The sequence below is a fragment of the Colletotrichum godetiae genome, assembly GCF_030913485.1.
Source record: "Colletotrichum godetiae strain CBS 193.32 chromosome Unknown BDP55scaffold_8, whole genome shotgun sequence".
NCBI classification, from domain to species: domain Eukaryota; kingdom Fungi; phylum Ascomycota; class Sordariomycetes; order Glomerellales; family Glomerellaceae; genus Colletotrichum; species Colletotrichum godetiae.
In genome coordinates, this window is record NW_026851256.1 from 383424 (window position 1) to 409736 (window position 26313).

Genomic DNA, 26313 nt, shown 5'->3' on the forward strand with positions numbered 1-26313 from the left:
GCGAACACGTAAAGGTAGTTGAACAATAGAGAATCCAAAAAGCAAGTCAATTGAAGCTGAGCAGATTTTGTTTGTACCTTGTGTCGCCTGCAGACGTTCCAATCTTTTTACCCTTCACTGAATCAAGAGGAAATAAGCATTGAACATGAACAAAGGGAATAAAAACAAAAGTAATATGATAGTAGCACAACCTGGTTTCGATCCAGGGACCTCTGGGTTATGAGCCCAGCGCTCTACCCCTGAGCTATTGTGCTGGTTCTATATGTTAAAAAACGTTGCTCATTTTGATTACAAGAAAGTTGTGGGAAGGTGGGTGAGAATATGACCCACTGAAGGGTCGCAAATTTTGCTGGCCCAACAGCTAGTGTGACAGACAACTTTGGCCTCAGTGGGACGGTCATGCCTCCACGTTCCTCGCCGAGAAAAAAACTTTCTGACTATCGCCGTGGACCTGTACGGATAGGCGGGTCTCTTGAAATCCGCCGCTCGTGAAAACGGGGGCAGGAAGACCGACCCAAGCGTTCGGGCCTCAGAGGAACCGGGCCCATCGGAGATGTGTCCGGGTAAGTGGCCCAGCGAGTATTGCGCATGTGCGTGTCTGGAGAAAAGGGATAGAGTCACGTTCCTCCCCAGATTGTGGACTGAATTTTACATAATTGTCGGGCAGTCTTTATCTGTCCGCCGAACCATCTCTGGTACAATCGCGGTGGGTTTTGCGGGGTGAGGATCTCCGACGTTATGTGGGTGCGGATCCAAGGTAGTCTTGGTGTTGGAGAAAAGGCCGATCATATTTCCCGAAGCTGTCGGGAAAAGCCACGACAACGGAGGATGACCGACGTCACTCGATGCAGTAAGCTTCCGGTCGACGGCCGGCATGGCTGTCTCCTGAATACGGGTGTTTATATCCGCCTCATAGGTGATGCCATGTTTGCTCTTATCGCAAACAAGCCCATCTGAATTCATCAGGAGCTGCAGGCGCAAGTCAAACATCTGATTCAGATCTTCTCGTCAACAGAGACTCACAACTAGTCAACCAAGATGATTACACCTGTAGGTGGCCTTCGCAGGATAAAGCAGTCACAAAATGCTCGTTGCTAACAAATCTTCTAGAGATGGAAACGTCTCACGAGATTCCTCGCGGAAGATGATTGGAGGGAATACATCGGTGAACCAGTCGATGAGACTGTCGACGGTATGTATACTTCTTACTGAAAAAGTAAAATCATGTTGTTTGACATCCTGACAGTTGGAGCTGCTCTGGCCGCATCTCTTCCTGTTCCGGCTCGAGTCTTCACCGGAACCTCAGCCCTGGACGCTTCAGCAGAGCCGACATCAAGGATCCTCAACATCCAAAAGCTCCTTCCACCCCTTACACGCAAAGAACTTGGGACGATCCGTTGTATCGGCCTTAACTATCGTAAACATGCGAAAGAGATGAATCTCGACCTCCCAGAGCACCCAACCCTCTTCTTCAAGCCCGCAAGCTGTCTTAACGCGTCAAACGCACCGCTTCTCATACCCCATCAAGCAACGGATCTGCAAGCAGACTACGAGGCCGAGCTGGCCGTCATTATCGGCCGTGACGCAAGGAACGTTAGCGTGGAGGATGCCATGGACTACGTGCTTGGTTACACGTGCTCCAACGACGTCACGGCGCGGAAGCACCAGTTCGCGGGAGCTCAATGGGGTTTCGGGAAGGGATTCGACGGCTTTGCCCCGATGGGTCCGTGCATTGTCAGCGCAAGCAGCCTCCCGGACCCTTCAGTTATTGAGTTGAAGACGGTTCTCAACGGGCAGGTGATGCAAGAGGGTAGAGGGGACGACATGATTTTCTCCATCGCCGAGATCGTGGCGTACTTGTCTCAAGGCACGACACTGGAAGCCGGGACGGTGATTATGACGGGAACTCCACACGGAATCGGTGTGAGCAGAACTCCGCCTGTTTTCTTGGCTCCTGGGGATGACCTACGCATCGTTATGAGCCATGGTCTGGGAAGTTTGGTGAATAAAGTGGAATATGAGGAAAGGCCCCAACATAACACGAATGGGAACAGTGGGGTCAAAGTGGTAAACGGAGTAAATGGGGTGAAAGAAGTCAGGGTTAATGGAGTCCACTAGGCGGGAATAGCACACATGGAATACCTACTGTCAAGTGATTATCACACATATTTCTCTGATGGAAGTGTCGACTCATAGTTTTTCGTTACATGGGCCTTTCATCTCTCACCTAAGGTAGGGATAGTTAACTCGACTTTAGGAAGTATGACTTATCTTGCCTCCAGCATCGGACTCCGAGATTGAATGACGCTGCTTACTTAAGTAAACGGGCATTATTGTAAAACCCTCCGCCCTGCACGACTTAGAGTTTACAAATTCCTGGAACTGCGACTTGCTTCTCCACTGACGATGCGTATATGCACAGCCATTATGCGCATATCTTGCGGGGCAACTCCAACATCCGGGGCCCCTAAGCCTTACAAGGCCAATAATCGGCTTAGACGGACTTTTACGTACCCGACAGAACGGGGCTCTCTACGGATAGCGTTAAGGGGTTTCTACGGAAATCGCATTCCGGTACTCCATACAGTTAAGGTCAACAGATTGTGGAACGAGTTGTGATGATGTTGCCATCTCGATCTGACGGGATTGGACGTTCAACGAATAGGTAATAGTTGCCGTGTCGATCACTTCTCTAGATAGAGAAGTTTCCAACTCATTAGCCTAAACTCTGGTAAGAGTGCAATACGAGTATCTGAGGACGACGAGTCGCGACCTTGAAAAGTGGTTCAGGACTCAATTAAATTGCACTCCGTAATCGCCGAACCTTGCTCTAGCCACCCTAGAAGGAAATTCTATGTAAAGCTTAAAGGGGGCTCTGTATCCCTTAGTAAGTAAAGGCATGTCGGTTTGTTGTGCAAGTAATAGCTGCTGTGCACACATGCTGACTCGCAACTAACCGAAACCGACACCGATACTCGGACAGAGCGCATTGTGGACTTCGTGACAAAGTCAAAATAATTAAATACAGCGTAAGGTTTTGAATGAGATTAATTGTTGTCAGCCTCCGGCGCAAGAAGAATTATGCCCGCCGCAATAACCGGGGAAGGCAATGCTGTACGCCGACTCGCAATGATGCTGTATACTAACGAATCGAGAGTACAAATACCAGGCTGGACTCTCAGAAGTCATAGCAGTTCAAGTTCCTCATCAACAGCCAGTCAATCAATAAATCATCCACTTTTTCAACCAACAACTCAACCAATTAGCCAGTTCATTTATCACCTAAACAACTCAGTTGCCATCATGCAGTTCTCTACCATCACCCAGCTTATTCTCCTCGCCACCGCCCCTCTGGCTATGGCCAGTGTTGCTGCTGAGCGCACTAGCAGCAACAGCGTCTTCGACGTCCGTATGGAGTGCATCAAGAGCAACTGCGGTGGCGTTGGAGCCGGTTGCGCCGGTGCCTGGGTAAGTAACAATGCAAACGGCCCACCGAGATTTTCATCGTTCACGAAGACCAGAACTGGACTTGTAGATGAATCGGTTTTTTACGAGACAAGTTACTGACTGTGTGGATAGTGCTGCGTCCGCTACAACAAGGATGGCTGCAAGTGCATTGCACCAGGTGACATTTCCGAGGTAAGTCTATCCTTTGCTTATAAAGACGTCTTTATATACTAATCAACTACTTCAGAATGGAGACAAGTGCCCCGCTGCGTAAGGAAGCTAGGGAAAGTTGATTTATTTATGACGAGCGGCAAAAGCGAGTGGAGATCTCAGATCTAGCAGAACATAGAGAGCAAAATACAACATCTGAAACTACATTGCCCTCTTTCAGATATTTTCGTTCCTGGCATGCACATTACAATAACCAGCAACCCATCTCCACCAGTGCTATTGTTGTAGATGACTACTCAGGACTCCCCCCGTTGAATACCTCCCCATATGCCTATGGCCTTCCGAATATACAATGAAAGTCTCAACTGTGTTACATGGTATTGACGGATTTGACATAGTCTCACTAGCAGATATGCAGTACTTACTTACTAGGTAAGTTACTTTAGATGATGCCATGTTAGGTTTCGACACAGAGCAATACATGTAGCTAGTATTTGGATACATATGTCTCATAGCTCTTGCACTGGTCTAGAGTTACCTATGTGATTTCCCTCATACTGTTCTAAGCTATGATTATAGCAATCGTACACAGATCATATGCTTGATTGATCATGCATAAGAGTGTTGATCACATGCTCCCATTGTGACAGGTCACCGCTCTCAGGAAGAAAGAATCCAGGGTCATCCCACGTCATCTGCGCGCTCGTCGTGCTGTAAGGAAGTCCCAAGCCAGCCATCAGAGGATCGAAGTCGGGACTCTCAACTGGCAACTGAGGTTGGGTCTCCATTACTGGTGGTCGATCAACTGGCTGGGAGAAGCGCCTGCTAGGCGAAGCTGACGCTAGAGCCAGCGGTACTAGGGTGTTGGCTGGTGGCGGGTGAGACTGCCTTGACTTTTTGACGCAGAGCTCAACAATCTTGACTTCGGCGAGGGCAAACTCATTGAGCCAAACGTCGTTCCTCTGCATCTCGCAATACGCGGACAAGTCTTCGAGAATAGCCTGAGAACGCCGAGAATGAGGATCGCGGACAGCGATGATGCCCAGCACCAGAGCACTGTTGAAGAGGTTGTGTGGCCCTAGACTCCATTTCAGCCGGTCGTTGAGAGGTTGGTTGAACATCTTGAGACCCATATCAAGGTCCGCGCAGGCGGATGCGATACACACGTCGTGACTGTGTTTGTACCTGTTCGTGATTGATTGTCGGAGCAAAAACGGCCGGTGAAGTGTTACCCGTGCGAAATTGTACATGCTGTGTAGATGTAATCTCTGCCAGGGGAGAAACGGGTGACGGTCATCTTTGGAGACGTCTGGGTCCTCTAACTCGAAGTACGGTGGTAGCCTGCCTTTCCAGGTATCGATTTCTTTGTCAAGCGTGAGGACTGTTTCGTAGGAGACTGTGAATAGACCGAAACATCGCTCTTGTATCTTTCCAACAACAACGGCAAGCTCATGAGCTAGACGGCTAAATACGCTCGCGGTAGGTTCTGAAAGGGGGGCTTCTGGCACAGAGGCGGCCTCCTCGTCATCCAGATCATCTAACCAAACGTTGGACGCCTGCTTGACAAGACACTGTTGATCAACAATGGCAAACGGTCGTCCAAGAGCTAATGCTATGGTTTTATCGAGCATGTAAAGGTTGCTCCATAAGCGTCGTCTGGTCTCAGTCTCTTTCCTGGGAAGCCTCCACCTTTCACCGTCGATATGCATACCCTGGGCTTGGGCCATGCGCATAGCAAAGCTCGTTGTGAGCCAGGACTCTGGCACGCGACGAGTGTAGATGAGATAGCGAGTGACTAGAACACCAGCTCGCACGAGATCCGTTGACTCGCCGTAAAAAGTCGGCGCAATCACTATGGCTCTCCTGGCAGCCCAATAGAACCGTTGTGACGTGTCGTAGACCTCTCGTTGTACCTCCCTGTTCCGCGGTCTTGGGCAATCCAACAACACGCCATATGCCAAGACAATGAATAGCAAAGCCAGCCAGCGAAGATCAATTGTGGCAAAATCATCAAAGCCAAACTTCCGCGACCAAAAGTTCTCGTACTTAGCCTTGAAAGAGTTTGGTTGAACAGCGTCAATCGCCCAATTGAGCTCGTTGAGGAAACATTCCGTCAGCCTGTCGACGGTGGACTTTTTGCGTGGCAGCAGCCCTAGGAGATCCCATATTTGTGAAAATGGACCGTTCTCCTCCCGGAACGAATGTGTTGATCCCGCTTGGGGTTTTGAGCTGAGACCAGACGATAGCTCTGGGGCGGGTGCTTGAATGATTTTCGCGGCGGCTTGAGGGCCGAAGTACGAAGAGCCGAAGAAGGACGGGGCATCACGGCTTTTGAAGAGATTGCCGACGAGGTTTTCTGTGGGCTGATCTTGGCCGCTACTCTCGCCTTGCCGCCCTCCGCCACGACTTGAAGACCTCGATGGGAAGGTTCTGGAACCTGAGGAGCCGTCAGGTTGCTCAGAATCTTGTACAGGGATCGTGCTCGTGGAAGGAGGTGAGACTGGTGTTGCAAGGTTGGTGTTTGGCGAAGCCATGAGAGAATCACGTTGGCCTTGAGAAGCTCTTGAGCCATCGTCTTCAACCAAGTGGCTGTACGAACACGATGACCCAACTCCTCGCCTTTCGCAGTTGAAACATGGTCGCGAGCCATTGCACTATTGAGGTGAAGTTAGTGAAATGACCGGACAGAGTTGAGTTCAGAAACTACATGTAGGCTCAGCACGCCGTTAAGTTGAGTTCAGCACTGGCGCGGTCAACTACCTTATGCACGTGATTTCACCAAAACAACCCATTACCAAATGCAATGACGGATAGTAATCTAGACTGATGGGAATTGAAGCAATGGACATGTCGATGGCTTCGGCAAGACTATCATGCCATGCCAAAAAGAAAATTGAGACAACAAGCTAACTCACTCTTTGTTTTCGCCGATGACACGACTCGCACGCAACCGCATGCCTACCTCGCTTCCTCTTCCGGATAATCGGACTTTTCGGATTAGTTGTTCTGGGCGTTGGGGTATCCATTGACAATATGCTCGGACTGTCTGCCGGAATGTTGTCGCGTGGTTGCGAGATCGGGAAATAGTAACCTTTTGTATGGACCAGAGGGGGATGTCGGGGTATTCATATCCCCAAAGAGACTTGGCTATCATCCTCTCCACATTTTGCCGAAAGCAATGGCTCGGCGCCTCTATTCTATTCGCGGACTAAGAGATAAGAATCCTACATTCTCCAGCTTTGCCCCCGCTAGACCGCAAGGATGGTCTTTCGATGCTACGATAAGCTTGTCGATTCCCCGACGCCTAGCCAATTATGTGGCCAAAAGCCGACGCCGTTTGATAGGCGAATGCAGTGACCTCACCGTGCCTTTGTGATGCATCGTTTGCATAAGGTAGATATATGCCCTTTGCAGAATACTCTGCCTGGTCGTAAGGACATGTTGTCAGCTCCAGAGAGAGTCGCAACATCTCTCTATCGATTTCCTTGATCAATTTAGACAATCAAAGACCACTGGTGCTTGAATGATGTCTTCGGAAAAGATGCCCATGGAGGCCAAAGATGGTGATATCGAGCCTCACTCGGCGGCCGCGAGCTCCGATCTCACGATCGACCCGGCTGCGGAAAAGCGTCTCCTCAGAAAACTGGACGCATGGCTCTCGCCGATGATGATCATAGCTTTCCTGGTGGCTTACCTCGATCGAAGTAACATCGGTACGCGACCCTCAACTGATAGATGCACTACAATCAACGGCGTCTAACTAGGTCGAAATTTAGGTAACGCCGCAATTGCAGGCATGACAGAGGATTTGAATCTCACGGGCAATAAGCTGAACGTCGCTGTCACTGTGTTTTATGGTGCGTTGCAACAACCCCTTTCATACGCGAGCATGAGGGTGGCTAACAAGGTGTCCAGTGACTTACATCACTTTCGAAATACCGGCATCCCTGATTCTTAAGAGAGCACGGCCGAGTCGACTTATCCCATTCTTCATCCTATCCTGGAGCGCAACAGTCATAGGCTCGGCCTTTGTCACCAACTATGCCGGTCTTCTCGCAACTCGTCTCCTCATCGGTGTCTTTGAGAGTGGTCTCTTCCCGTGCCTGACACTCTACCTCAGCACATACTACAAGCGCGAAGAACAGGCCCGGAGAATTTCATACCTCTTCGTCGCGTCTGCGTTATCTGGTGCCTTTGGAGGTCTCTTGGCTTATGGACTCACAAGTCTGCACGGCGCGAGTGGCTTGGCTGGATGGAGATGGCTGTTCCTCATCGAAGGTGTCATCTCTGTGGCAGTTGGCTTGGCTTTCATCCTTCTGCTTCCTGATAGCTTCGAGTCGGCCAAATGGCTCACTGAAGAGGACAAAGCACTGATGCGCGTCCGTGCTGAGCAGGCCAGAGTCTACCAGGGCGAGTCAGAGACATTCGACAAGCAAGAAGTCAAACTCGCTTTCAAGGACCTCAAGGTTTGGCTGTCAGCCGGCTGCCAATTCTGCGCAAACACCTGCTCTTTCGGCTTCGGAACATTCTTGCCCGTCATTATTCGCGGGTTTGGTTACAGCAGCATCAAGACCCAGCTCCTTACCGTGCCGGTCTACATCTGGGCGTCGGCAGTCTACCTCACCATCGCCTACATCTCGGACAAAATCAACAAGCGTGCCGTGTTCATGGTTCCGATGGCTTTAGTCACTGCCACAGGTTATGCTCTCATGCTTGGTGTGAGCATGAAGTCAACCTCGGTTCTCTACTTTGCGACTTTCGTCACGGCAACAGGTATCTATTGCGTTGTCGGCCTCAACGTCACGTGGATTTCCAACAGCAATGCTGGATATTTCAAGCGGGCTACAGCCATTGGCCTGCAGCAGACTATCGGAAATAGTGCGGGTATTATGGCTGGACAGACTTACCGCATCACTACCTTGGACGGAAGATACACAATTGGCCATGCGGTCTCGATCTGCACCATTACGATTGCGTCGGTTGGTTACTTTGCCATGTGGACTCTTTTGAACAGAATCAACAACAAGAGAGAAAACATGAGTATCGATGAGAGGTCACGAGAGATTGACCAAGGAAAGAAGGGCGACAGACACCCTGATTTCCGATACACGCTCTGAGTCGTCTGGTAATAGCTCTAGTGACCCATATATTGTTCTGATACCATCTGATTGCCTCGTTATATCAATATTCACGTCTCGCATGTTCGAAATGAGAGTCCGAAATCTATTAATGGTACCTTTCGAATTCTCTTATTATCAGGTGGATTAACACTAACGAACTTGAGGTATGCAAGGGTGAGGTTTTCTACTCAAAGTTTGCGGCCTCCTGCATTTTACATGAGACGACAGTCAGTCACATAGCGCATAGTCATAATCATCGAGATTAGGTTCTTTATGAAGCCGGTCACCAATGCACAAAAGTAAAAGAAAATCGAGGGACCAATTCATTCAAAAGCGGCCTGCTCGGAAGGTTGACTAACGTGAGCGGGAGATTTGAGCTTCGTCAAGGCGAGTGCGATCCTGATACTGCACTAAATGGAGCCTCCTATAATTCCTAAAATGCCTAAAATACGAGATTACTATTCAGACTTGTGCATCCAACAGTCGGCAACGGCACAGGATATACGGCGCGCACATCGGGTGTTAGCAATCAAACATCATCCGGATAAGCAGCCTCCAGGAGCAAAAGCTGACACCGAAAAGTTCCGCATCGTAAGTCTGCAAGACGTATATCAAGGCTTTTCCGAATCATGTTTCATCAATGAGCATTCCGTATTCGTATTAGAGACTGACGTGGTTTCATCTGAGTCCAGATTCAAGAGGCGTACGAAAATCTCCGAGACGCATCCAAACGTAGCCGATACGATACTTATTATGAGAACCTCAAAGAGAAGTGGAGAGCGTACGAGGAATGGCAGAATAAGGAGTGTGAACGAGAACGACAAGAAAAAGCAGAGGAGGAAGAAAGACAGAGACAATCTGGCGAAGCTGAACAAGCTCGTAGACAAGAGGAGACCAAAAGAGAGAGCGGGCTGAGCATCTCAGGAGAGCTGTCGAGGAGGAAGAAAGAAAACGAAGAGAACGAAAGCATGAGACTCAGCGTCAAGAACAGGAAGATCTTCAGAGAGAGAAAAGGGAAGCGCGAGAGAGGCTAAGAAAGATGAAAGAAGAGTTTGCGGAGCTGCGGTCGAGGGAAGCAGCACGAAAAGCTCGAGAACAACAAGAAAAAGACGCCCATGACAGACTCCGTCGAGAGGAAGAAAGTGCCAGAGAGCTCAAGCAACAACAGGAACGCGCTGCTAGAGAGCGCATTCGTCTACAAAAACAAGCCGAGGCCGAGAGGAAAAGCAGGGTTGCCGCGGAGCGCCGCGGAGCGGGCACAGAAGCAAATGGAAAAGGCAGCACAGGAGCGGCTCAAGATGTTGAACATTGAGGAGAAGCTGGGCTTTGCTCGTGGGCATTGGGCAAAGATGAGAGAGGCGGCGGATAAACGCGAAGCAAACACAAGTTTGGAGCAAATCAATCCTTTTAAGCAGGAGAGCAAGTGCGATCATACGAGATACGGCTGGCCAAAAAAGAAAGGAGAAGCGACCTGCACGTTCTGTGGGGAGAAAAGAGCAAAGTTTTCATTTCGTTGCCCTGACTGCGATGCCGCAGCGTGTCCAGTGTGCAAAGCTAAATACTGTCATTTTTGACATTTCATCAATCAACATTATCAAATAGAGTACTTGATGAACAGCACCCAAGCAATGATGATCAGCGAGCAGACCAAGCCAATACCTGCTGTCGTATACTCCTTGGAGGGTTTACGCCCAACGCAATCCTCAAGCTTGCCCTCTTTCTCAAGCTTCATGCGCTTCTTGTTGTTGATGCTCAGAATTCCCGAGAGATACCTGCGTTAAGTTGTCAGTACCTCACGCAAGTGCAAAATAGTACAGCCAGGCAAACTTACTTTCGGTCCAAGATTCCGTAGAAGAGACCAAGGCAGAACTCCAGCCCCTTTACAGCCACAAGGAAAGCAATGACACGCTCATACGTGCCTCCAGGGGTGATGTCCTGCAGCCTTCCGGCAATCATGTCGACAATGACACTTCCAGCATTGTTGAAAACCTTCCAGATTCCGAACACGAGTCCCAGTTCAAGCTGATCAGGGACGATGAGGGGGATCGATGCCAGGAAGGGAAGAGCGTTCATTGTCGACGCCACTGAGGCGATAACCATGGAGCCCAGGGCGTTCGTCTGGGTAAATCCAATAAGGCAATACACCAAGATCCAGATAGCCGATGTGATACTAACAAACACCATCCGATGGCCGAAGAAGTCAAAGTAAGACCCGATCAACGGTGCGCAAATGACAGGAATAACCTGTTGTACTGCGGAAGTGTACCCGGCAAGCTGAGCCGTGGACCCTCGAGTCTCTTTGATTATGTCGGCATTAAGACCGCTAAATCCTCCCACCACACCGGCCTGGAGAATTTGTGTGCAGGCGACTAGCCAAAAGAAGCGAGGCACGCGAAGGAGGGAACTCCAGTCAGGAAGTGCCCGAAGTGTACGAGTGCTCTTGCTGGTGTTCGTTGTGGCCACTTCAGTGTTGCCAGCCTGCAAGCGTTCACGACGAGTGATCTCTCTGGCTCGCTCCTGGCCTGTTGGCATACGAGTCCATTCAGGTCGTGTCCAAACCCACCAGACGTAGAAGATGTTTTGTAAAAGATTGGCGAAACACACAATGGCGGGGATCCAGAGCGCCCAGCCCCAGAACGAAGTGGCGTCTCGCATCGGAACCGCAGTGGCTTTCGCAATCAGGACAATGAGTTTCCCTTAAGGCAGATGATATCTTAGTGTTTGTGTCTCTGAGACAAGATGTGTTGTAGTAGCAAAACGTACCAATCGACAAATCCAAGCCGTACACCAAGCCAAGTCCCTTGTGTTGGAACCAATGGGCCAGGATCTTCAGTCGTTGTTAGTCAGGTCCGTCTTCAACTTAGACAGCAGATCAAGCCTCAAATAAGACTTACCTTAGATGTACATGTCTCGATAACAGTGCTGCCGAAGCCCATAATAACTCGCCCAGCGACTACTAAAGCAAATGAATCCTGGTTGGAGCCAGCCGCTGATATCACCGCGCCGATGAAGATTGCAACCGAGCACGCCAAAGAACCCCTGTTGAATCGCGTTAGTAAAGAAGAGTACTGGTGCTATTATATTTCTGATACGGAATGCACAGCTTGACGGGGGCTTACCATTCGACGCCATAATGGTCGAGCCCGTAGCCCCCGAGAATTGGGAGGACGGTATTCACGAGCGACGTGGCCGAGGAAATAGCTCCATACTACAGAGAGTCAGCAAAAGTCTTGCACTTTGATCATGTGAACTTCCAAGCCTTACCTGGGAGTTATTGATATCCAGATTCTTTATCAAAGTGCTTTTCAGAGGTCCGAGGGTGTTTTCAGAGAAAGACGAGCCCCAGGAGAGGGCAACACCACAAACAAGAGCGGTAGCTTTCCAAGTCCACGGGAAGTCTCTGATTGATTCGGTGTCATCAGATGGGTAGCTAGAAGCATCTGCGATGCCCTTCTCGTCCGTCTGGGACAGCGTTGGGGAGGCGTTGTCTTCACCGTCCGCAACGGGCAGATGCCGCTCGACTGGATCCTTGGTGACCATTGCAAATCGCTACAACCAGAAGCTTTAAAGACAGCAACGAGAAGATGAGAGAGTTGAGCATGCAAAAACCCAAAAATTTATCGCCGAGGAGGCGCAAAAGGATCAGGTTTTATCAATCTTTGTTCGTAAATCAGATAAAAAGCCAAGCCCGTGGCTCGGCGTTGGCTCCACACCCATTGGAATCCTAGCAAAGTGCACTAATGCAAGCGCCCCAACGCGACCCATTTATGATGGGCATGGGCGGGTTTTCAAACAAGTAGGCGCATATTGGGTGGCATGGCGCCGGCTGACAGCAGGGGCTTTTGGTTTCCTGGGACGGATGTCTCATTTATCCCTTGTGAAATTTACCCGGGCCTCGTTTCTTTTTTTATGGAAAGTACCGAGTTGTATGGAAGTGGAAGAAGCTTGCAATTTATCGCTGATGATGTGCTGATATCTAAAAGAATCTCTCTATGAATCTAAAAGTCCTCGGAGTGTACGTCTATTCGAAGGTCTCGCTTCTTCCGCCAGCTTGCCGCCGAATCCTTCACGGCTTCCATCAATGATTCTGGGCCGCAAGTGGCCATCAGAACTCTTTGGCGACTTTCAACGGACTGTACGGCATCACTGACCACCGATTCTATGTCCATTCTCCTGAAATGGAGGTTATAAGCCTGCTCGACTTCATCGCCGTTTGCTCGGGCAAGCAGACTACTTGTGTCGTCTATGCTCGATACAGCTCCATAGCTTGGCTTACCGCTCTCAGACAAAAGCTGACTTTCAACATCATACGGATTCTCGATTTGCGTCGCTATTGGGCTTGATATCGGCTCTTCATTTGTGACAAATAGCGATACCTTGACGGCTGGTCCCATCTTCATGAGGTTGCTGAGATGCTCGGAGAACCACTTTAGATGCTCTGTAGCATTATTAGAGAGATGTACCAAGTGAAGAATGGATAATGCAACTCACCTGTACGTCTTACAGTCCACACGAACTCAACGGATTGGAGCTTAGGTCTCTCAGACTGTCCTAGAATCCGATTCATGAGACCAAACGTGAAAGCAGCTCCACTTCCACCGGCGATCAAGATCAGTTTGTCGTAGTTGTCCATATTAGGGCATATACCATACGGCCCATCAACCGATGCCCAGGCTGTAGAACGAGTATGACGGATAGCAAAGTTGTTGACAGCTTTGGTAAATCCCTGGTGAGATTTCATCACAAGCTCCAAGCCAGCAGGGCCATTATTAACGACTGTGAATGGATGATTCTCATAGATATGAACCCGCGGAATCCAGAGGAAGATGTGTGTCCCCGGTGAGGCAGCCTGGGCACCTGGTCTTTTGAGAAGAAGGCGCGTCCCTCCATCCGGGAGTGGATAGAAGGTGACGGAGTTGTTCATGAGGTTGTAAAACATCCTAGAAGCTCGGATCGTGCGATCTAGCAGCCAAAGTCCGAACGCAAAGCTCATCAAAGCTGGTATCCTCTTTGCCCAGTTTGGGCGATGCAACCCCGTCAAAATGACGGCTGCCGCGAAGCCAGCGATGTGACTGATGTAGAAGAGCTCGTAGTTTCTGTGTCTCAGTATTCCTAGGAACAGAATGATCATTCCGATAGCGGCGCCGATACCAGCCAGGTCTTCGGGTTTCAACAAGCTAGCCAACTTGCCATAATGATGGAAGTGTAGCGTGTAAAAGATAGCGTGCAGAGCAAGCAGGAAGACGGCAGTATATCCCACAATCCGGTGTAGAATGTTGAGCTGTGCATGTGATACTCCTACTAGTGGACTCAAAGGCGTGTTCTTCATTCCGAAAAATATGCATAGCGTCATGTTTGCGGCGCACATCCTGGAACATGTTAGTTGATGCATGATATTTTGAAGAGTGTGAGAATCACCATCCAAACCTAGAGGCCCAATGATTGAGTAGCCGCCTCATGACAATGTTGGTTGAGCAAAGAGCGATATTGACGACGAGGTAGACCCCGACCATTGCGATGAACCCGAAGGAGGGCCTCCCGAACCATCCCCAATTCACACGCCTTTCTAAATTTCTAAGAGCCTCATTAGCATCTTAGTGTTGAGTGGAAAAGGCGTATTCCACATACCGGAAGAATTCAATGCATGCCCGGCGCCCGGAACCCTTTAGCCCCTGAGTTCTTTTGGAACATGGGTTTTTGTTGGAAGCCTCGCGCAGCCAATAGGCTACGAAGGTCAGAAGCACGAGACCAAAAAGAAACGCGACGTAAAAATGCAGAGTATCCTCGTTTGCCTTCTGCTTTGGGCTCTTGAATGCTTGCACCATCTTGTTGGTGAGGATGGTTGAGGAGACGGATGTGGTGAGACCGAGGTAGAACAAACGCGCAGGCAGATCGAGTCACGAAACGGGAGATGTGCGCTGATTGATAAGATGAGCATGGGGCAGATTGATAAGATTGATAAGATCATCCACCAAAGAGATTTTCGGGAGGGCCCACACGCAGTATACCACGCGGACGCTCGAGAGACGATTGTTTTGACACGTGAGCTGGCCAGCTGGCTGTCCTATGTAAGACAGTTTGGGAAGTCTTAGTCTGGACATTGACAGCTGACAAAATCGTGTCTTTGAGCTGGGTTACCCCAAGGCTGCAGGGTAGTTAAAATTGAGATTTCCCTCACTGTGAGAAAAGTCATCGCGGTGGAAACCCAGCCGACAGGGGTGTTAAATACTGCAGATTTCTCACTGTGAGCAAACATCTTCCGATGGCGTGTGAAGTGGAGAATAACGCAACGAGGGGAAGTCAGATTGACTACCGGCATCGGCCTTGTGAAGCTTGTGGCGTTAGCTCGCTCAAGTTATTGGAGCAAGTGAGCTAATGTGCGAGGCAGTGATCAGCTGTTTGGACCTGGGAACAAAATCAGAAGCCAGGAGTTACGGCTCTGAATGAAGTCGAGTTCTTATGGTTAAGTCGGACTTCCGACTGAGGCCGGCGCCGGTATGTTGGCACAACTAAATTCCAAGACTGGCTGCTGCAAAAGATTCGTACTCATCCATATCAGTCCAACAAGACTCATGTGTCTGGTAACTTCCCTGTTGGTTCCCCGAGTGTACAGTAACTCTGTAAGATTCTCAAGACACGCCAGGGCACACAGTCTTCCCAAAAAATCTAACTGAAGGTCCGGGTCTCGATTCTGTTCCGCAATATCTATGGTCTATGTCTCGAACCGGAGCGAGGTCCCGTGACTTTGTGACATCAGTCTTTATACGTCGCCAGAAACAAGAGGATTCACGTTGCGAGCTCGCCGATCTTTTTGCTGGAAACATTGGGACATGCTTTTAGTGCGATTAGATTCGCGGAATTGCTTTACACTTTCAATGAAAATCGTGCAAGATAAGGCCTATTACATTGGCGTAGAGGACCGTGTGGGTATAACGTAAGTGTCCGAATCGTTGATCTTGCTGGACAATGAGTGAACCTTGCAGTAAGTTCTTGAAAGAAAGGTTCGGAATATCTCGAGTGGATTTCCTGCTTCACAGTTTATGATGTTTTCGATGTTCAATTGCTCCGAAGCAGCATCTCCGAGCATGCTTCCGGCGCTCGGCGGACTCATGGGATCCATCATGATCTGATAAGCTGATAAAGAACTAAATTAATCGCAGTCTAACTGTCTCTGTCAGTAAATGTGGGCAAGTCAAGGGTTTAGTTGATTGATAACTCCTAGTGCGGGTCGGTTCTCCGCAAATCCGACCAAAGCCGAGATGCAGGAGTGGAGCTCAAATTCTGCATGAAAGGGGGGGATGCCATAGGCATCTCGCACAAGTCGCCATCAAATGTTCCGAGTCGCCACGCGATGGATAACTCTATATGTCTCTGTAGCTCGATTCGGCTTCTATCCAAACAATATAACGAAGAGCGAGCTAGAGAGTTGATCCCTGCTCTCAACAGCCACCTCGAGGACGTCCGCCGACTCCTAGCAAAGTCGAAGGCATTGTCCCGGGACGTGCAGTATCAAATCACGCCACGCAACCAACGTACGAACAAGGCCCTGTCCGTGGACTCGGTTGATCTCGCGCCCGTCAAGCAGATTTACGAGGTCTTCAGCGAGAATGTTGATGGCTTCTGGGTAGCCTCTGACGACCGTGTCAATGCCGACTTGCGACGCCGGTTGGCTTGCATAGTAATATTCCTGAGATCTAAGTTGGATCCTGAAGCTTCAGTGCCACCACATATCGCAAAGCCTTTTCATGGACAGACAAACTATGCGGACATTCGCAATTCTGGGAGAAAGTATATCCAAATTGCCCGAAAGCTGGGTGGTCTGGGATCGATTCTTTGGCTTCCTCTAGACATTCCACCATCCACGTAAGATTCAAGAGTGTGCACTGCCCATTTAGTCATCCGCAAAACTGATTTATCCGGGCAGTTATGAAAGATACTTGAACATAGATGATGAAGAAGTCTTCAACCATTTGTTATCGCTCGCTCCACAAGTCACTGATCATGCGGATGTGGTCCAACGCCTCATTTTAAGTCAGCTGCGTGGTGAGTTGCCTCGTATCTTGTATCTCTGGGGCCCTGGGCTTGTGTACTGACCCACGGCCGTAGATCCGTCATTGAAATCATCTCATTACAATTTAATCGTGGACTATGCAGAGTTGATCCCAGCTGCGGACCAGCTATTGCTCTTACTTCAAGCATTCGGTTCAGTCGAAATTCCCGAGATCCTCTTGAAGGGCGTGCGAGTCCCGCAACGCCGATGGAATACCGATGGAGAAATTGACGCCGTCGAGGCTTCCAAGTTTGGTCTTTCAAATGAGCTCGTCAAGCTCATTTCTGATGATGTTGGATATTCCTGTGCTATAGAGAGCCCTAATATCATCAAGCGCAGGCTAGACAACGACACCCTGGCTTTGTCGCTATGCCCCGAATTCTCCGTTTTCTTGTCTCGCGCTTTACGACCAAGAACTGTAGAAGAGTTAGGAGCAGTTGCTCTGAAGCTGCTTTGCTTTGTTTGTCCCCCATGTTACGAAGGCAACACGGACTGGTATGGCGCAGCCCTAACCAATGACGAGCATGTGAATTTCCCGACTGACATCAAATCGTCCAGGTCCGAACCCCTCAAATTGGCAGCTTGGCCTATAGTTGAAAAGACGACAAGAGCGTATAAAGTGCCAACGCCACTCCGGACACAAGTTCTTGAGGCTATTCTTTTCTTCTGCGAAAGAGACTCGGTTGCCATGCGTCATGTTGCCGTGGATCGGGCTCGATCATTGTTGCGAAAGTCTATGCCTTATTATCTTCACGCTACCGTTGTGCTCTTTCGCAGTGTTCTCTACCGCAACGAAGGAGAATTCACAAAGTCAGAGGCTCACATACGCGACTTTGTATGGCGTGGCCCGCGACCGGTTACTCGACGGGATCATTCACTTCATGGACGACTCCATATATCTCAGATGGAGAACAAGATCAAGTGCACAGATGACGACGTTTCCCTGCTAATCTACGAATGGAAAGCAGAACTGCCGCTCTCGACCTTGGATACCGAGGTGACATTCCGACTCCAGAGCACCGCAGCACGTTTCTTCCAATCCATCGGAAACTTTGCTGCAGCCATGGCTTCGCTGGAACAGACTCTCTCACTTGACATGACAAAACCGCTGCGAGGAAACACGCGCCGCCTTTTGGTGAGCAGACTTGCCGACATGTACTGCGAGATGGAAGAGTACTCAAAGGCGGCCGAGATTCTACGACCAGAGCTAAGTAGCTCAAATAAGCCCGAACTCTCACGTCGAGCCTATCCTCGGCTGCTGCTATCATCAGCGGAGTTCAACATCGGACTAGAAAACTTTGATGCCGCAGAGCTCCTACTCCGGGAGCTCGAGACTCAACACACCACACCGATTGGTATAGATACGCTCTTTGATCAACAGTTACATATGCGTGCCGTCCTCGCTGTGGCTCGGATAGCCCACTTCAGGTCGGACAAGAACCTCGCAGTGATACGATGGAGATACGCCCTTCAAGAGATTCAGCGTATGCACGCCCTCAAAGCAGAGGCCGGCTTCACGGCGGCGACGATACATCTGTCCTTGGCTCACGCACAGCTTGCCGCTGGCGATGCAGTAGGCGCGTCCGCATCTTGGGCTGCTGGATCGGAGATACTCAAGACTGAGACGTGCGAGTTTTGGCTTCCGATTGTGCCGACCGTGTGGCTCAAGAAGGTCACCCGCGAGGTCTATGAAGCTCAGGGTTGGACGTTTCGCATGATGCTACCTGGTGCCAAACCTGACGCTACAACACCGTGATGATTGCTCAACATGAAGGCGAATACTCAAGCTGAAGCGTTTAGACTGGTTGGATTTGGTTTGATAATTTTTTCTGCGCGGCGTTTTGGTAGAAGGCTTCTTGGTATCTGGTTCTGCCTTGATACCGCTACTACCTTCAGGATGTAGAATGAAGCAGCTTGACAGTTTAGAATGAGATCAGATTGAATGAAGTACTACTGCTCAAGCTGTTGCTTACTTCGTCTTCATTAGCGCCAAGGCTTATCCTTGAGCGACTGCCATGCGGTGTTTCCTGGCTGTTCGAATCGCGCTGCATACTTCAATGTTGGAAGTTTCTTTAGCATGGTTGTGGCACCGATATCCGTCACACCATCAAGAAGCAAAATTGTCCAGGGGGTTAGATTGGAGAGACCAAGGCTAGATAAGTCGCAGGAAACTGATCAGATCATCAAGATGCGAAAGATTCGCGACTTCTCAGTCTGCCCAAATCCACATGTAGGATCGATTCAGTTGGTAAATGGAGAACTTAGCACCCTTGGGCTTGCTATCTTGGACGATCCCTGTCAACATGAAGATTATTGCTGTCGGATGTGGATTCCGCCATGGCCCATCCGCCGACCTCGGGAAGTGGCAGTCTCTCTAGCTGCCTGGGATATGGTCAGAATGGCTGTTTCCAGTCGACCTTGAACAGAGCATGGTGTTTGTTGTTAAACCTCAAGTCCTTTCCCCTGGTGTTGGCATGCATGTGAACGTGGCATAAGTTCTACATCAGATCGAAAATCATCAGCATACATGTACCTTCAGATTGAGGTTGGGTCATTTCGAATCCGGGGCCAGAATAAGAGACTTACAAACGCATCAGTCCATCCAATACCCATACAATTTGCAACACCGTTACATTCTGCTTTCAAGCAATCCCACGGTGTGCGGTAGACTGTAGTTGAAATTCGTCTCTGTTTCGTATTCAATGTGGCCACGCCGCACCTTCGCTCATACTCAACACCCTCGACGGTGAATCTGTCTGCGCATTGTGTCCCACCGCACATGTCTCGCCACAAAATTGTCCTGCACTCGGCTTGTTCCGGAGACTCCTGTTGGTTGTTCTGATTATGGCCCTGTTGATCTTGACATTGTTGAAGCTGCTTCTCAATATCAGACTTTGAGGCATCGCACTGAGTTTGAGCATCAGTGAGCTGCTGAGTCTTGTCTGCATCACATTGCGTTCTAGCATCGGTAAGCTCCTGGGCCTTGTCAGTTTCGCATTGAGTCTGGTCCTGCGCATAGGAGGCCGCCTTTGCCTCAAGTGCTGTTTTTTCCTGCTTGCAACTCTCCTCCGCCTTCCGGATATCGTCCTTGCAACTAGTCTGAAGCTTATGCTTCTCGTTATTGCATTGAGAAAACATCTGGCTCCGCATGGTGTCTTTCTCGTTCTCGCACTCGGCTGCGTTCTGGCGGCCAGTCCCGCCTGATTTACTACCGTTGAACGCATCATCGGTCTTGACGAGGAGTATGATGTTGATGCTACTGGGACCGAAGCGCTTGTAGGCAGGGTCCTTAGTTATGTAGCAAGTCCCGGTGGACCAGGCTCCTGCGACACATTGCGGATCCTGGGCGCACACTTCGGCACAATGAGCTGGCGTGAGTGACTTGTTTACATGCTTGACAGCTCCCGATGGCCAGGAGGCACATGTATATTCGAAGGTACTGCCGCTGATACCGCCTTTCCCTGAGGACTGCTGGGTGGGACAACATGACTTGTAGCTTGGGGAGGAAAGGCAACTACCACTGTCGCTGGTGAGAGGCGCCTGCTCTGCTGCCAAGACCACAGCGATGCTTGGAGCAAAAAGCAGTATTGCCAAAAAGAAGTGCATAGTAGCTGGACCTGTAAGAAATATACTTGAGATATAGTAGAGTTGGGCTGATTCATGTAAAGCCAATGAAAGGAGGCTGAAGTTAGGTGCATGGGAATGGGTTTGCCATGAATGTGCACAGGTCGTTGAATTTATCTTGCTGTTATAAGTACTTTCAGGAGAGTTCCTAGCGCGAGAACTGCGAGCCCCTTGATAAAAAGTTGTTCTTGACTGTAAAGGCTCATCAACATTATTCAGGCTGGACGAATCGGCTTCTCACATGCTCGCTTCGTGTCAGAAGATAATGAGTCAACAGTCACATTATCTTGTGGTACGCTACCTGGAATTGCGTTCTTGTCTTGCTAATTTCTCAGGAAAATGTCGGTGGTTATCGAAGTACTCAAACTCTGATGGGTGATCATCGAATGACTGATCGTTCAGTAAGCAGCCACAGCAACGAATGTGTGGATACAGTCAATGCGGCTGCCTGCAAGTCTAACTGAATTCATGACTGTCTCTTAGTCTAGGCGTATCTTTGAACGCCGTGATATTTTGTGTTGAGTTGGGATCAACATAACAGCATGGCTCAAGATCCGGATTCTCCGTCTATCCGACATTAATTTGACGTTAGCCGACTATATAATCTCAAGATTACCTCCATAGTGAGACACCTACCATTGACTTCCTACGTTCGCTGCCAAGGCTTGCTCCGAGAATTGAGGCCTCATCCGGACAGCCGTAAAACATTGACATTGTCTCAAGCACTCAAAATGATGTCACTAGAAGTGAGTCTCAGAGTTGTTGTTCCCGGGACTCTGTGGAAAGCTCCTCCAAGCTTCAACTGTTGAGCGAAACCGGCCCCTGCCCGACGTTCGCACAAGCTAGTTGGCTCAATGGTACCGTGGTGTCTTACAGATGGCCTGTCGGCGACCTTGAAGCTGTCAAGCCTTAGCTGGGTAGTGCTTCATGAGGCATGTGGTTAGTCCAAGTCGATAGCCGGGCAACTGGACCGTCCCGTTCCTTAATACTGTCTCAAACTACCCCGCAGCTTCGATCCAAACCGGTGAGATCATACGCACTCAGTAGAGATTTACTATCTACGCGGCCATTTTAAAGACATTGCATCGGCGAATCTCCCGAGATCTTTGAACCAAACCCATGGCTTCCAGCAACGTCGAACATAAGCGACAGCCAACGAGGAGGCAGAATCTTTGTCGCGTTCCGCAAACATCGGCAGAGCTCAGACGTTGCGATATGGTATTCCGAACTAAACCAGGTTCAGGGAGAATTATTTGGTCCCTAGAGTCTGAAGTACGGCCGTAGGCAGTTGGATCATGCTTGGAGGTCCTTGTCTCGGTAGATCTCTTATCGAGATAACTAAATGATTCACCCGACAGAGGTGTCTTGCCCGCACAACCACTGCCAAAACGGACCAGCCAGCATGTGACTAGCACTCGGTACCATTGTATCAGCGAATAATGTTCGTCGGAAGCAACTCCGACTTGTATCAGCTTCTTGGAACGACGCTGATGATGAACATGGTCAGTAAAGAAACCCGCTCAGCATGCTACCTCGTCGAGTGGGCGGTATGAAGGCTCACTCATGCCTGATAATGCTGAATGCAGTTGTTCATATCAAAATCCAACAAAACATAGTCTCCTACGGCCTCGGTCTAGTAAGACTATGGCTTATCGGTCTTGGACTTCAGGGACATTCAATACTTACTCCAGCATAGAGGGGAGTTGCTTCTTGGCGTTGCGCCGCCCCTCTTTAGCTTCAAATGACTTCTTGCTTGAGTAGTGATCTTGAAGCGGGGTAAACGAATATCACTTTCAAGAGAGCTCACTTCAGCGGCAGAGAATCACATAACGTTTGCAGACGTGGAATACTTAGTAGGCTGAGGTCAAAAGGATTGCGGATCGTGACGTAGACTTGGCTGAGAACAGAGCAGATTTACTCCATGGCTGTTATGGAGAGAAAACATCGCTATGCGGATAGCTTACTGGTATTGACACATGTAATTTCCTGCACTGTCTGGAGCTTCCGACATCTCATTCCACGAGCTATAAGACAAGTACCACGCAATCAACCCAACTCTTATTGACTTCCTCCCAGCCATCTACCAAGCTCTAGTGTTAAATCTCCTAAAACTCATCGCAATGGTCGCTGTACAAGTGGGCCTCATTTCTTCTCTCTTTGCCTTACAGGCAGTAGCCGACCAAATACCACTGGGGTCGGCAGTCCGCAACAAATGGACTCTAGATGCAATCAAGCCCCTCTCCGACCCAGAGTCTGGCCGCGTCAAGTGTTGCCCGGAAGGGACCTTGTTCGATGGTAACTCTTGCGTCCTTGGAGTTCCGGGTTGTCCAGACGGCACGAAGCTTAAGGGTAGTCACTGCATCTCCACCACTGGCCCCATCTGCCGAGATGGCGAGACCTTCAATGGACTTGTCTGCATCACGAGCACTCCACCATCTTGTCCTTCCCTGTCAATTCTGAAAGACAAGGCTTGCGTCTTGGAAATTCCGCCCAAATGTCCCTCCGGCACACAATTGGTAGACAAAGTCTGCATCTCGACCAAGACTCCCATCTGCGGCAACGGCGATCGGTTCAACGGCAAGGGCTGCGTCAGTTCCAGCCCACCAGTGTGCCCTGAGGGCACAACTCTTTCCGACGGAGTGTGCATCAGTGTTATACCGCCCAGCTGTCCTGCTGGCAGCGAGTACGACGAAGTCAATAATGTTTGCAATCATCGCCAGCCTCCTCAATGTCCAGCTGGTACCTTCTCCAAAGGAGGCAACTGCGTCACTGATAGTGGCCCCGAATGCCCAGACGGAACAAGATTCAGCGTCAAGAGAAACACATGTATCATGAAGACACCGCCATCGTGTCCCCCTGGCGATACTCTAGAAGACACGAAATGTGTATCCCCGGACGAGCCCGCCTGTTCACCTGGGACTGAAATGTCTGCCGACAAGGCTTCAGGCACCTCCCGATGTTGCCCACTCCCCTTAAAGTGGGATGGAGATGTTTGCTCGTACAAGGTTCCCCCAGAAGGTTGTCCGGAAGGAACCACGCAAGTCGGCGACCGTTGCAGGGCCATCACAGTCGTTCCCCCTGCCTGCCCCCCAGGAACCAAGTTGGACTGCGATCGATGTATCTCTATAACACCGCCAGGATGCCCTCCAGGCTCAGCTCGCGACGGCACTACTTGCATCTCTGTTGAGCCACCAACCTGCCCAGATGACACAGCATTGACCAACGGAAATTGTGTTTCTGTAGGCGAAGCCATCTGTCCCACGGGCACTCACATCCAGGGCGACGAGTGTATCAGCATCCAGCCACCCTCTTGCCCCTCCGGAACTAAGTTCAATGGCAGAGATTGTGCCATCAGTAGTCGACCGGAGTGTGAGGATGGCAGTCACTTCGACGGCGAGGACTGCACCCGGGTGGGAGGAGATCCTCCAAGCTGTCCCGAGAACACCATTTACGACGGCTCACGGTGTGTATCGAGCATCCCGCCCGCATGCCCCAAGGGATCGTCCCTGAGTGACGGAGCATGTGTCACCGGACAAACTCCAGTGTGCCCTGACGACACGACGCTCGTCGGCGACGAGTGTATCAGAGGCCCGCCTGCCTGCCCAAAGGGTTTGGTTCTCAAGGGCAACACCTGCATCATCATTGACCCTCCAGAATGCCCGTCTGGCCATCAGTGGCTCAGCGGCCGATGTCAGAACGTCGAGGAGAAGGCCTGTCCGCCTGGATACATCTTGAGTGGAGAGGAGTGTATCTCCGACGGGATCCCAGAGTGTGACTTTGGAACCCACTTCAACGGAACCGTCTGCGTCGGTGACACTCCGAGCTGCGAGCCTGGAACCGAGTTCAACGGAGAGCGGTGTGCATCTATCGTGGAACCCAGCTGTCCTCCGGGCACTCAGTTCAACGGCAGGATTTGTGAGTCTGAGCAAGACCCCGTTTGTCCTTCCAACACCACTTGGGATGCTGCTTCCAAGGAGTGTGTGGGACATACGTTGCCTCAGTGCCCTAAAGGCCAGAAATTCAATGGAGAGCATTGCACTTTGTCATCAGGTAACTGCATGGAGTTTGAGTATTGCCCTCCCGGAAACAATCGCGGTTTTCTCACACCTGATTGTGGAAGCTCCTATCCTAGGTGCCAATAGTCTCAAATCAGCCTTTGAGCACAGTTTAACTGGTGGATAATTATAACTCAAGTGGCGGAGAGGTAGACTTTCCGTGGTAGAGGTTTGGAGTGAGGCGGAGCCATAATTGGTTTACTTATTTGCTGTCAGATAACATTGGACATCAAATGCAATGATTAGAATACCTGACAATTTGCTTCCTGCAATAATCTCTTGCTCATTCTTGTGTCTGCACCATAGATCTGTAAGATGACAATTCAGTAAATTGCTTCCGGTCTACATGTTAAGTCTACCCAGAGCACAAGCTTGGACAGAGATACAGTTCGGTGCCGCAAAGATGAAGTAAACTTCAACTTGAGCCACGTTTACAGCGCAGGCGAGGATTTTGACATAGTAGTATATTTATAGTATAGTTCTGAGATTCTGCTTCTCCAGCTCCACCAAGGTCATTAGGATGAGGTCAAGGAAGAGTGTGAGATGAACCTTGAGGAGAGAATGAAGTCACTCTTCTTCACGGCAGATGACTCTATCTGCCATGCAAGTTGGCGTTCTTGTTCACATAACACTCCAGTCGGTAGTTGATTGATAACTCGGGTATTGATTACACGTACGGAACAACTTCATATACCAGCACCGAAAGCTCATCATGATCTACTCTAATCGACGTGACTAACGCAACCAAACCAACTTCTCGCAGATGCCTCAAAGCGCGACATAGTCTTACTCAAAGGACCCAACGTACTCTCAATCAAACAATCAGGACTCCAACAGAAACCATTGGAGGGCCAAGGCCGACTCGACCGGTACATTTGGCCAGCTTGATTTTTCCATTGTCTTCCGGACACTACCTCTTTACTGGCCGACAAGAACCCGTTCAACTGTCCTCCCTTCTTTCTTTATCTTAAAATGAAGGTCAAAGCAGCCGCCGGCGCTTGTTAAGACCAATAGTTCGATTATGCTCAAAGCTTCATGTTCCCAGCCAAGCTATACATAAGGGGTTCTTGTGTTGCCCTTCTTTAAGAAAACAAGAAATAAACACACACCCACATTGAAATCTTTACTATTCCCAACGTCACGCTTGCAAGTTTATCTCAATTTCTTTCAGGCTATGTTCTGCTAATAATTTCTTCGGTCATACTGTAAGTTATCAGATCGAGAAAATTCAAATTCAACCTACGACGGGGTGAACAGCAAGTTACAAGGATCGATATTGCTGGGCTCTCCGAACAGCTACAGAACCCAGCTGAATCGGTGCTGAAGAAATAGCTTATATAAATGTTAGAAAACCCATGGTCTGACTTCACAATTCACTCATTAGACCATTCCTCCAAAGAACTATCAGATCAGTCACGAGCCCCGAGAAGTCAGAATCAGCTTAACAGACAGGCAAGATACCTTGATAGCGTGCTGAAGTTGAAGCACGTTTTCGGCGAATCAACTGGACAACCGTGAAATGAGAGCAACCTATCTCCGAGCAAAATTAGGACGTGTATGACCGTTGGGTCAAACTTCACCTTCGTACCAGGCATCCTTTAACCTTGAAGGGCATCTCCGTTGGCACTCCTTCCTCCTGGGCAGTTGGAGATACCTTCCACAAATTGTAGTAAGGAGCGATCTTTCATTCACTGCAACAGCTAATTCCTTCCTCTCAACACCCTCATTCCTACGCAAGTTGCCTCGCACAATGCTCTACATAGTTTAAGATTCCTCCAAAGTACCTCCTTTCCTCAGTCGATACTTGCTCTTCTTCCCTGCCTCACATATCTCACACACACCCAAA

At 49.7% G+C, this 26313-nt stretch overlaps 10 protein-coding genes and 1 non-coding gene across 11 annotated transcripts; 6 read left to right on the plus strand and 5 right to left on the minus strand.

The window, feature by feature from the left end:
* Positions 1-182: 182 nt before the first annotated feature.
* BDP55DRAFT_t95 lies at positions 183-254 on the minus strand. Its single transcript has one exon. It is a non-coding gene; the product is annotated as a tRNA-Met (tRNA).
* A 626-nt stretch (positions 255-880) lies between these two features.
* On the plus strand, positions 881-2277 carry BDP55DRAFT_604447 (fumarylacetoacetate hydrolase). The gene is made up of 3 exons (XM_060571090.1): positions 881-1050; positions 1111-1192; positions 1247-2277. The coding sequence occupies exons 1-3, from the start codon at positions 1039-1041 to the stop codon at positions 2116-2118; spliced, it is 966 nt and encodes a 321-aa protein (XP_060433110.1). The 5' UTR covers positions 881-1038; the 3' UTR covers positions 2119-2277.
* Positions 2278-3303: 1026 nt separating this feature from the next.
* BDP55DRAFT_725589 (uncharacterized protein) lies at positions 3304-3721 on the plus strand (the record flags this gene model as incomplete). Its single annotated transcript, XM_060579027.1, has 3 exons — positions 3304-3468; positions 3580-3639; positions 3695-3721. The coding sequence occupies 3 exons, from the start codon at positions 3304-3306 to the stop codon at positions 3719-3721; spliced, it is 252 nt and encodes an 83-aa protein (XP_060433111.1).
* Positions 3722-3830: 109 nt separating this feature from the next.
* On the minus strand, positions 3831-6497 carry BDP55DRAFT_653131 (fungal-specific transcription factor domain-containing protein). The gene is made up of 2 exons (XM_060574162.1): positions 6379-6497; positions 3831-6272 (listed from the first exon to the last, which is right to left on the minus strand). The coding sequence occupies exon 2, from the start codon at positions 6150-6152 to the stop codon at positions 4212-4214; it is 1941 nt and encodes a 646-aa protein (XP_060433112.1). The 5' UTR covers positions 6153-6272; positions 6379-6497; the 3' UTR covers positions 3831-4211.
* A 662-nt stretch (positions 6498-7159) lies between these two features.
* Positions 7160-8735, plus strand: BDP55DRAFT_691569 (major facilitator superfamily transporter; the record flags this gene model as incomplete). The annotated part of the gene is made up of 3 exons (XM_060576988.1): positions 7160-7331; positions 7395-7475; positions 7534-8735. 3 exons carry the CDS (start codon positions 7160-7162, stop codon positions 8733-8735), a joined length of 1455 nt encoding a protein of 484 aa, XP_060433113.1.
* A 209-nt stretch (positions 8736-8944) lies between these two features.
* On the plus strand, positions 8945-9844 carry BDP55DRAFT_408292 (DnaJ domain-containing protein). The gene is made up of 2 exons (XM_060567349.1): positions 8945-9329; positions 9431-9844. Exons 1-2 carry the CDS (start codon positions 9153-9155, stop codon positions 9770-9772), a joined length of 519 nt encoding a protein of 172 aa, XP_060433114.1. The 5' UTR covers positions 8945-9152; the 3' UTR covers positions 9773-9844.
* A 377-nt stretch (positions 9845-10221) lies between these two features.
* BDP55DRAFT_576473 (major facilitator superfamily domain-containing protein) lies at positions 10222-12438 on the minus strand. The gene is made up of 6 exons (XM_060570783.1): positions 12003-12438; positions 11858-11946; positions 11633-11777; positions 11502-11565; positions 10570-11434; positions 10222-10510 (listed from the first exon to the last, which is right to left on the minus strand). The coding sequence occupies exons 1-6, from the start codon at positions 12276-12278 to the stop codon at positions 10333-10335; spliced, it is 1617 nt and encodes a 538-aa protein (XP_060433115.1). The 5' UTR covers positions 12279-12438; the 3' UTR covers positions 10222-10332.
* Positions 12439-12736: 298 nt separating this feature from the next.
* Positions 12737-14106, minus strand: BDP55DRAFT_546141 (ferric reductase NAD binding domain-containing protein; the record flags this gene model as incomplete). Its single annotated transcript, XM_060568630.1, has 2 exons — positions 12737-13176; positions 13230-14106. The coding sequence occupies 2 exons, from the start codon at positions 14104-14106 to the stop codon at positions 12737-12739; spliced, it is 1317 nt and encodes a 438-aa protein (XP_060433116.1).
* A 1983-nt stretch (positions 14107-16089) lies between these two features.
* On the plus strand, positions 16090-18544 carry BDP55DRAFT_545578 (uncharacterized protein; the record flags this gene model as incomplete). Its single annotated transcript, XM_060568583.1, has 4 exons — positions 16090-16601; positions 16663-16781; positions 16845-17283; positions 17347-18544. 4 exons carry the CDS (start codon positions 16090-16092, stop codon positions 18542-18544), a joined length of 2268 nt encoding a protein of 755 aa, XP_060433117.1.
* Positions 18545-19323: 779 nt separating this feature from the next.
* On the minus strand, positions 19324-20394 carry BDP55DRAFT_628745 (uncharacterized protein; the record flags this gene model as incomplete). Its single annotated transcript, XM_060571937.1, has 1 exon — positions 19324-20394. One exon carries the CDS (start codon positions 20392-20394, stop codon positions 19324-19326), a length of 1071 nt encoding a protein of 356 aa, XP_060433118.1.
* Positions 20395-22532: 2138 nt separating this feature from the next.
* BDP55DRAFT_545621 (uncharacterized protein) lies at positions 22533-24554 on the plus strand (the record flags this gene model as incomplete). The annotated part of the gene is made up of 1 exon (XM_060568586.1): positions 22533-24554. One exon carries the CDS (start codon positions 22533-22535, stop codon positions 24552-24554), a length of 2022 nt encoding a protein of 673 aa, XP_060433119.1.
* Positions 24555-26313: the final 1759 nt, after the last annotated feature.